We start from the raw sequence: 11,038 nt of genomic DNA on the forward strand, positions 1-11,038 counted from the left end.
TTATTTCTTCATATGGCTTTGATTTACTGTCTAGTGTCCTTTAATTTCAAAATGAAACACTTCCTTTAGCATTTCTTGTAGGTGTAGTTGTACTGGTAATGAACTCCTTCAGCTTTTGTTTTTCTCAGAATGTATTAACTCCTATTCTGAAGAATAGTTTTTTCAGATTTAGAATTCCTTATTGACAGTGTTTTTCATTCAGAACTTTAAATACGTTATTCTACTGCCTTGTGACCTCCATAATTTCCAGTGTGAAAATTTGCTGTTACTCTTATTGATGCTCTTTTGTATATGACTATTCACTTCTCTTACTGCTTTCAAGATCCTGTTGTTATCTTTTACCTTTTAACAGTTTCATTATAATGTGTCTCAGTGTGTATCTCTTTGAGTTTATCTTACTTAGAGTTCATTGATTTTCTTGGATGTGTTGATTAACTTTTTTATGCAATTTGGTGGAGTTTTGACTTATTTCTTCAGACATTCTTTCTGTTCTTTTTTCTCCTCTTTTAGATCTTCCATTGTGGGCATGTTGGTATACTTGATGGTGTCCCACATTTCCTTTAGCCTCTGTTCTTTTTTTTCCTTTTTTTCATTTTTCCTTCTATCCCCGAGACTGGGTCATTTCATTTGACATACCTTCACGCTGATTTTTCTTTCCGCTTTTATCTGCTGTTTAACCTCTTTGGTGAATTTTTCATTCTAGTTATTGTACTTTTTAGTGTCATAGTTTCTATTTGCTATCTTCTTATAATTCTTACCTCCTTACTGTTATTCTTCATTTGTTGAGACATTGTTATCCTGGTTTCTTTTAGTTCTTTCATTATATTTAAGACAATTTAAAGTCTTTGTCTAGTAAGTCTAAGATCCGTGATTCTTCAGAGACAATTTCTGTTTATTTCTTGTTTTTCAGTGAATAAGTCACATACTTAGTGCAGTGTGTGGATAGTTGACAGAGCATCCCACTGTGTTTGCATCAGCCATGGTGGTGGAGAGTGGGCCTGGCACCAACTCTGATATTTTTTGCTTAGGGCCAGATGGGGCTAGTTGATAAGGCTTCCTCTCAGTCTCCCCAGCAGCAGCATTCTTTGGAGAGTGAGGCCATTGCCCCTTTGCCTGTGTTTGCTTGTTGCCAGCAGTGCTAGTTGACAGATTTCACACTACAGTCACTATGCCCGATTGTGAGTGTAAAGTGGTGGGAGTAGTAGCGTCAGAACCAAACTTCAGGGGGCATAATGACCAAGATCAGCTCAAAGCTGATTCCCACGAGGTGGAGGTCAGATATAACTCCACTCTCCAACCTTTTTACCCGTTCTGACACCAGCTGTCCCTCCCATGGCACTCTTTACTCCTCTGCTGGGTTCAATAATCCATTGCAGTGGCCAAGCAGAACTCACAGAGCATACTTACTGTTAAATGGTTTATTAAGGAAGTAACAGGGTACAACTCAGGATTAGGATTAACAGGCTACAACTCAAGGATCAGGATCAGGAAACATGTAGGCAAAGTCTCTTTTATTCGGTGTAGGACAGCTCTCTCAGCTCTTTTTGGCCATGCAGGCCTCCTCTCGGCCCCCTCAAGACAGGCTTCCTTTTGGCACCCTGAGGACAGGCTCCTCTTGGCCCCGCCATCTGTCACCACCATTCTTCTGCATGGCACCTTACAAGATTGTCGCCACTGGCTCTGTCACTGGGCCCCTTCCAGGCCTGTCGCTGTCTTCAGTGTTACAGCCCTTGACCCATGTTATAGCTCTGTGTAGAGGTTCCTTGCTTCCTTTGTCTCTGCTTCTTCTCCCTCTTGCCTTTTCTCCTTTCTGCTTCCTGTCTGAAAAACCTTTGTGGGATTGGCTGCATATACAAACTCCTTGTTAATTTCGGAGCCCTGGTGGCATGGTGGTTAAGCATTCAGCTTCTAACCAAAACATTGACAGTTCAAATCCACCAGCCGCTCTTTGGAAACCATATGATGCGGTTCTACTCTGTCCTATAGGATTGCTATGAGTTGGAATTGACTTGACAGCAATGGTTTTTTTTTGGTCAATTTCAAAGCATGTCCGTCACATGAGGGCCACAAACTGACCAATCCCCTCTTGGTAGGCTGCAGACACTTTATTTGTATTTGTATTGTCTATAGTCACTTCATTTGCATAGTATATTGATCAGTCCCTGCAAGGTGCACACAAACCACAGGGCAGGCTGTAGGCCAGGACCAGACAAAAAGTATCAAACCTCAAGTTGTTTACAGCTTGTAGGGGTGATGTCAAGCTACCCAGGCAAAAGTAACCAACTCTCTGGAGTAGAAAACTAGGAAAAAGGTTAACTCCTCAGTGCTTAAGGGAAAAACCTCTGAAGCTGTTCTTCCAAAGAACGAAGGCAAAAATCCACATAAAGGAACTCATTTCACCACAGGGAGGGAAAGGGTTATAGCTCTTTCTTGACATTAGGGTTCCATTCTGCATGGCCTCCCTCTTCTTGTCCTACATAGCTTCTGCTGGCTAGAGGAAGCAGACTTTCCCCGAGCCTTTTATACTTTTGTCTGCATCCTTTGGCAATTCTGGGTTGTAGAGTGCTCTGGACCAGTCTACGATTACATAGTAGGTAAAAATAAACCCCAGGGAATTCATCGCCAGGCCTTTTCTTGAGTCCTAAAGTCCTATCCATTCTGCCTTCTTTCCACATTCAGAGTTTTCAGAGAGTTGATTTATGTGTTAGGTCTAGGGCTTTAAATTGTTATTAATGGGAGCATTTGGGTGGAACGTGCTTACTTCATGATTAGAACAGGAACCTCATTCTCACAAGCATTTATTGAACAAATGATCAAGGAATACAAGGATCTTACCCTCACACTGTTTGTACTGTGTATAATAAAGAATGCATGGATGTTAATATGATAGGTGTAATGCTAAGAGAATTAAGATAAATTTATGTGGTAGCTCATAAGCAGAAGAATGAGAAATTACTTCTAGCTATTAGGGAGTGGGGTTGATGAGCCCATCAAATAATATTCCAAATAGAATGTGTCATTAATTGATATCTTGAAAGACGGGTAAGATTTAAACATTTGAAAACTTTGAAAGTGCATTCCAGGCTAATATACAGAGGCATATCAAATACATTTGTAACTTCAGGATATATAAAAAGTAATAATAAGAAAGCAAGCTAAGGTAGGGCTCTGAGCAGTCAGTTTTCTCTCTGGCTAGCTCTGCTCTCTGTGCCAATTGTGCAAACTAGTCCAGGGAGTCTAAGATCACCCACCTCTGATGCCAAATTGTATGGTGGATAACACATGCCATCTGCATCATTTGGAAATCTCATTTTCCCTTTCCTGTTTAGTTCAGACCCCCATCTGCTCACATAGGTCCCTGCCCTGCCGCCCTTGCCCCCCCGGGACTGGGTCAACAGATACTGACTACAAGTTCAGGAGTCCCTCTTGACTCCCTCCACTTTAGACAAGTGGTCCCTTCTTTCTCTTATCCCCAGCCACTCAGGAATGGGTCAGCAGGTAACGGCCACAAGCTCAGGAGTCCACACGACTCCCTCTACTTCAGACCAGCTGGCTTCAAACCTGGGATTTTTTTCTACACCTCAGGGTAATGACCACAAGCCCAGTAGTCCACATGACTCCCTCCACTTTGGACAAACCTGCTCCCCTTGCTCCTTCGGGTCCACTGGAACAGCTCACAGAGCTCACAGGAGACACCATACCTGACATAACAAGTTTAGCACGCCCACTCCTAGCTTATCGACATGGTTAGGTTCCAAAGACCAGGTTGTTATGTAAAATTGGCATTATGCAAAAATGAAGGGTGACCATGTCAGATCACATAATGGAGGATGACTATATCATTACATAACTGCCAAATTACATCATTACATAACAGCCAAGCCACTGAGAATCAGGGCCCAGCCAAGGTGACACATAACCTTACTCATCACAGCCAGTGTTACTCTTGCCTCATACCTCAGTGTTTGTTACTGTCAGATATATGTCATTAATACGCAAATAGGCAGAGAGTAAATTTTTTTTTACTATTGTCGTAAATGTAAAATGTCAGATTATGGGATAGTCAGCAAGTGAGAAGGTGTATAACAAAAAAGGTTACAAAGGAAGAAACACAGGGGGTTTTTACAGGAGGAGTTCCAGTACAGGGCTTCCATGTGCCCAGGAGACACGCTTACCCTCCACAGAGCAGATATTTACTCTCTCCAACCTGGAAGCTCCATCTGAGCCTCTGTCTTCTAAACCCTTTATTGACCTCACCATGTGGCCATTGGTAAATTACATTGTATCTCCTGAGGTTCAGTCTGTATTGGGCCCCAGGTGAGCAGTAGTCCTTGAGGTTCTTAGGAACCCAGAATAAAAGGCCAAATTACTTTCTGCACCTCACAGACTATCATTTAATGCTATTTATTAATCATGGACTCTTTTAATCCTGCAGAGCAGAAGAAAGAAGAGATCTTTTCATGTTTTTCAGAAGCCTGCACTTTTTTGTGGAGTGGTGTGAATATCGTAAGCGCACATTTAAACATTTCAAGGTAAAGTCTTGAATTTAATCATATATGGAAAATGAAACTGGTATTAATTTGAGGATTCTGCCATAACATTCTTTCCTTAAGGTTTTTGAAGAGTAGAAAACATTTTCCATGCCTTTTGGAATTTCCAATTATTTGGAATAAGTAGAAAAGGGAGTGTTTCTGTACAAATTCTTGAGACATTTGTGTCATGGAATATTTCGAAAGAAGCTCAGTTATATCCTTATTAATTTTAAAATACATTTTGAAAAATTAATCTGTCAAGGGTACTTAAAGTAAAATGACAAAAGCTAAAAAAGATTATAATCATAGTAAACTTATCCCTTAGCAGTATAATATTAACTTACTGAGCCAGATTTTATTTTGAGTTTCTTAATTATTGTAACATTTCAAGTTTAAATATTGAAGGCTGATTCTTGTGAAGTAATGTTTCTTAAATTTGAGAGAGGTCCTTTCAAAGACTTCTTTTTATTCCCTTTGTCTTTTTGTTTATTTTTTCCCTGTCATAACTAGAATATGTTTGGCGGCATTTAATCCCCTAAGCACTGCTCAGTTGGATAGCATCAAATTATTGACAGCCGTGATCCACACAAAAAACAATTCTTAAAGAATAACCATAAATAATATCTCAAGTTCTCTCAAAAGTCTGGCCAGGTTATGACTGTTGTTTTGAGGGCACACTGGGGTTTACAATTAATTTTACCCAAAGGATTTGGTCTTTGTCTTTGGTTCCTGAGAGATAACTTTGTAATTTCCACAGTGATTGGAGTCTTTTTTATCCTTGAGGGGTCAGAGCAGACCTGAGGGTTTATGCTGTTGAGTGACTCATGTTGACTGGGGCTGGCTGTGCCAGCAAGATATCAGCCTGAATTTAGGGGAGAGGGAGGGCTAGAGATTGAACTCAACCAAGTGGGCAATAATTCAGTCAATCAATCGTGCCTGTATGAGACTTCAATAAAAGCTCTGAACAATGAATGTTTAAGTGCTTACTGGTTGGTTAAAGAAATCAGTGCTTGGGAGTGTGACGTTTTACTTTTTTTGGACATTGAGGGCCCTCTCATACTTCCCTATGTGTTTCTTTATTTTGTATCATTTTTACTATAATAAAACTGTGATCATAAGTATAGCACTTTTCTGAGTCCCGTGAGTTGTTCTAGCGAGTTATCAAACCCAAGGATGTAATTGGAATTTTGAATTTGTAGCCAGCAGTTCAGGAAGAAAAAAAAAAAAAAGTTTTTTTTTTTTTTCTTAGTTCAGAAGTGAAGAGGAACTTGGGATTCCTGAGATTGTGGTTGGTATCCGGAGGGGGTAGAGGGAACTTCTGAATTTGTAACCAGTAGGTTAGAAGGAAGAGTGTCATGAGGACCCCCAAGCTTACACTGGCCTCTGAAGTCTTGGGCAGAATTGACAGCCTGGAAGACTGTACCCTTAAATTTGAGAGAGCTGACCTAGCTATGGTGGTTAGGGTCAGAGGAAGAAGTACTACATTTCCAGCTAGTATAAAGTTAGGTTTAGAGTTAGTTGATACACGTTGGAGAAGGCACGCACACAAAGAGACACCTTGCACGGGTAGTATCTCTCCTTTACTTTGGGTTTAAGCAGCCTATTTGATTGAGCTGATAAAAACTGTCAGATATAGGGTTCTCTCCAGAATAAAACATGGTGATACCTATACTGTGCTCCTTTGAGACGTTGTCATGATTCTGTTATGGCTGTTCTCAGGTAGTACTGTGGCAGAACTATGACCTATGTCTGCTTTACATTTGGTAAATACAGTATTGATTAGGGAGTATGCTGGCCGTTATAGTAATGAATAACCTAATTTGATCTTTTGCTTACGTATTTCAGTGGGTGGTAGGAAATGTGCCTGTTCATAGTCCCCCTTTCTGGAAGCTGATTTGCCGTTCTATGTAGATGTAGAGGTATATTTGGTGTATTTTTTTCTACAGTGGCTATAGCAGTTCTAGGAGCTGGGCTTTGCTGGTAGTAAGATTTACTAAAATGGAAAAACAACAACTACAAACCACAGTTTATGGCTTGTCTGTTTTGAAAGGCAGTTGGTGCATAAGCATTACAATCCTGAGTAACATTAAAGGTTTCCAACAAACTTTGAGCTTGTGTATATAAATCGAGGTTTATATATAGAAGTTCAATCCTGACAAGCGGCAAAGGAGAAACATGATATGAGTATATGCATAGGATTTGGCTTAAAGCTTCAGTAAAGCATCTAGGGAGGCAGCATGGGAGGAGACATTTGTTGCAGAGTCCAAGTTCACAGATACGGATCCAGTTTGGGGATTCATATTGGACATGAGTAAATGGCTGTATGCAAGGAAGTTTGGGTGTTTATAGCTGGTTCTACTATAACTATACCTGTATTTTTTAAATATTTTATTATCAAAAGTCACATCATAAAAATAAGTGTTTAAATAGGGTTAAGAGGATTAGAACCATAGCTTTTCATATTCACAATAATAGTCATTTTTCTGTAAAATTTTAAAATATAAAAATTTTGTGTCTTATTTTATTTGGTTCTAAGTTCATTTTAAGCTAAAAATAAAAACTGGTGTATCAAAACTGACCAAAAAAATCCTTTCATCTACATACACAGAAGTTCCTCTGTCCCCTGTATCACATTTGGTTTGAATTTACACACATCAGAGCTGCCATGGAAAATTATTTGGTATCAACAGAGTTGCTGGCCAACCACTTAAACAAAGCAGCTGCATGTATTTGCATTCAAAATAGTTTTTTTTTTTTTTTTTTCCTACTTGTACAATATTAGTACCTGTTATGGATTGAATTGTGTCCTCCCAAAATATATGTTGGAATCCTAACCCCTGTATCTCTGGCTATAATCTAATGTAATGTACTGTAACACAATTACTTTCCGTAATGCAATGTAATGTGATCAGCCAATGGGCAGAAGTTATTCTTGTGTAAGTGGATCATAAACCTAATCATTCCTGAGATACATAAAGAGCAACATAGACACACAGAAACACTCACACTTGGGGGAATGATGGATACTATTTAACGCAGAGGCAGATGAATCTCCAAGCCTAGGAACTCCAAGGATTGCCAGCTACTAGAAGCTGAGATAGATTAGACCAAGAAGGACTTCCCCCTAGAGCCACATCCTGAATACAGACTTCTAGCCTCCTGAACTATGAAAAAATAAGTTTTTATTCTTTAAAGCCACACATTTGTGGTACAGGTAGTCTCCGACTTACGATGGGGTTCCGTTCCAACGACTGTCGTAGTTGGTTCTGACATAAGTCAAATACCTCATTTTTTTTTTTTTTAGTTTTCATTATTATTGCCTTTCTTATCAGTATCTTTATAAAACTGATTGTTATTTGTCTTTGGGAGTTGGAAATATTACAAATAAACTCACAGATATATCTTAATAATACGTACGTACATTAAAAAAAATACACAAATCATAAAAATTCACTCCAGTGATGAAGAAGTTGGCATTTCGTCAGTCCCAGCAATAACTCCACTTGTGGAGGGTTCTGGATCATCTGGTATATCCCTGGGAATGGGGGTGGTTTTCTAGTCAGAAAATTTAATGTGAGTTGTCTTTATGGTCCTTTCCTTTTTTTTTTTCTTTTTCTTTTCCCCACATATTTCAAGGTAAAATCTCACTGCTTCCCAAATCTGCCTGTTGACTTTAGCAAAGTGATCAGCATTTGGGTCCATGTTTTCAAGCAACTGAATCCCCTGATTTTGTTTAGAAAAAACTTCAGCTAATCCTTTCACTGTAAAAAGAATTTTTAAATAATTTTGTGCTTTAGGTGAAAGTTTACAGTGCAAATTGGTGTCTCATCCAAAAATTTATACACAAATTGTTTTGTGACATTGGTTGCAATCACTGCAATGTGTCAGCAGTCTCCCCCTTTCCTTTATACCCTGGGCTCCTCCTGTCCATTCATCCTGGTTTCCTGTCCCTTTCTGCCTTCTACACCTGGCTCTTGTTTCTTGGTGGTATGAGGTGCCCCTGTCTCTCTGCTTTCTTCTCTATTTTAAATCTCAAAAGAGATTGGCTTAAGACACAACCTAATCTTGTGGATTGAGTCCTGCCTCATTAACATAACTGCTGCTAATCCTACCTCATTAACATCATAGAGATTGGATTTACAACACATAGAATAAGCATATCAGATGACAAAATGGTGGACAATCACACAATACTGGGAATTGTGGCCTAGCTAAGTTGACACATATTTTGGGGGAATACAATTCAATCAATGACATTCCACCCTATGGCCCCCCAAAATTCATGTCCTTGTCACATGTAAAACATATTCACCCATCATATCATAGCAGAAGTCTTAAATCAACTCCAAGTCCAAAATCCAAAAATTCTTCAACTGTGAAATCTAGAATATAAGTTACCTACTTCTAAAGTACAACGATGGAACAGGCAGAAGGTAGATGTGTCCATTACAAATGGGAGAAATTGGAGGGAAAGAAGGGATAATGGGCACCAAGCAAGTTAGCAGAACACATTACATTAGCTCTCAAGGCTTGAAAATAATCCTCTGTCCTCTGACACCCTTTAGACAATGGCCCCACCCTCCAGACTCTGGGTGTTGGCCACACTCTCTGAATTTTGGGTGGAGGCCCCTTGGCCCTGGACTTCAGCTCCACCTTCCAGGCACACTAGGACAGCAACTCTGCTCCCTGGGTTTTAGGTGGCCCCATTTCTCTTAGACCATCTAAGTGGCAACTCCACCCTTAGAAACTCCAGAGGCTAGGGCTTCACCCTTTGAAACTCCAAAGGTCATGGCCCTACCCTCTGAGGTTGAGGCAGCTCTGCTTCCTGTGCTCCTTGACTCCTCAGCTTCTGCTTCCTAGTTCCTTGGCTTCTTGGCCGTTTGGCTGGCGTCTGCCTTGCTGGGGCAAGTGTTCCAAAGCTCTTTAGCTCCACCAATAAATGCCTGGGAGCACCCTACTCTGCCAGTAAACTTCAGCCAGAAGGTACTCAGCTCTCTTGCTCCGTGGGTCTGCAAGCCTAATTCCACTGATAAATGCTCAGAGGCACCTCACTCCACCAGGAAGCCTCCTGCACAAAGGCACTCAGCTCTCTTGCTCTGCAACACTGTCTTGTGCTGGTCTCCTGGTTCTGCTGCTGCCGTTTTTCTGCTGCTGCTGGTTCTCTGCTGCTGCCGTTTCTTCTCTGCTGCTTGTCAAAATCTGTGCCATCTCCAGTGTAACAGGTCTCTTCACTTCCTTCTGAGCCCTCACCAGAATTGTCTTTGATGTCCATAATTCCATCAATAGTCTCTTCAAGGCAATCGAGGCTTTTACTATTAGAGGCTTTAAACCTATTCTAGCCTCTATCCATTCACAGTTTCAAAACTGCTTTTAGGTATCTGTTAGAGCAGCACCCCACTCCCAGTACCAAATTCTGTCTTAGTTATCTAATGCTTCAACCTGAGCAATTGTTTAGGTTCTCTCTACTATAAAGTTACTTTTTTTTGCTTTGTGATGAATAAGAAACTTGTGAGGAGAAACTTTGAAAGTATGCAAATACCTTGCTTCTTATCATATTTTGCCCTAGTATTTGTGGCATCCATTGATAATTCTTGCCTGCAACAATTATTACTGTGGTGTTTATCTAACAGTGATTTTCTATTTCCACCATTTCTTTTTTGTTTATTAATTAGAATTCTACTCTAAGGAAGAACTGGCCCTTCCCCCATTTATTGAGTTATACTTTATTAGATATTAATATTATAACTTCTTTCTTTTTTAATATTTGTGTGATATATCTTTGTTCACTTATTTATTTACTTCTTTATTTTGCCTAAGTTACTTTATCTCAGTTGTGTGGTTTATGCATGTTGTTGTTAGGCACAACCGAGCCAATTTTCAACTCATAGTGACCTCATGTGACAGAATAGAACTGCTCCATAGGGTTTTCTAGGCTGTAATCTTTACAGGAGCAGATAACATGTAGTTCTCTCACGGAGCCTCTGGGTGAGTTTGAATTGCCAGCTTTATGTTAGCAGCTGAGCACTTAGCCATTGCACAACCAGGGGCTCCTCACGACTATGTGAAACCTTTTTTTTAACCCAACATGCAAGTCTTTGTCTTTCAAAGGGGAATTTGCATGTTTTTTTTTTCCCTCTCATCTTGTTTCATGATTTTTGTTTTATATATGTCTTTGCTATTCTCAACATCTTTCCTTACCTCCCAGCCCCCTTCATTAACTTGGAAGACAGATGCATATATTTTAATTCTAAATTTAATTCTCCCTCCCTCACTTCAGGTCTTTACCTACTGTTTTCCTCTAGGAGGGCTTGTTTTAGAGCTTTCAATCCCCTGACATGTCCAACATCTCCCCCACCTTTTTTTTTTTTTTTAACCAAAGCACTTACGACTATCTAATATACTTTATATTTAACTTACTTATTGATCTTGATGATTGTCTCTCTCACCCAGTAGAATATAAACTTCCTAAGGACAGGGATTTCTGTCTGTTTTGTTTACTCCATGCC

At 39.8% G+C, this 11,038-nt stretch overlaps 1 protein-coding gene across 2 annotated transcripts in view; it reads left to right on the top strand.

Annotated features, from left to right (window-relative positions):
* CENPP (centromere protein P) overlaps positions 1 to 11,038 on the top strand; it is a 381,210-nt gene that overhangs the window by 99,338 nt on the left and 270,834 nt on the right. For both annotated transcript variants that reach the window (XM_049896128.1, XM_049896129.1), the window contains one exon: positions 4,436 to 4,532. In XM_049896128.1, the coding sequence (XP_049752085.1) occupies positions 4,436 to 4,532 (97 nt within the window). The remainder of the gene's footprint in view (positions 1 to 4,435; positions 4,533 to 11,038) is intronic.

Source organism: Elephas maximus, chromosome 9 (assembly GCF_024166365.1).
Source record: "Elephas maximus indicus isolate mEleMax1 chromosome 9, mEleMax1 primary haplotype, whole genome shotgun sequence".
Classification (NCBI taxonomy): Eukaryota; Metazoa; Chordata; class Mammalia; order Proboscidea; family Elephantidae; genus Elephas; species Elephas maximus.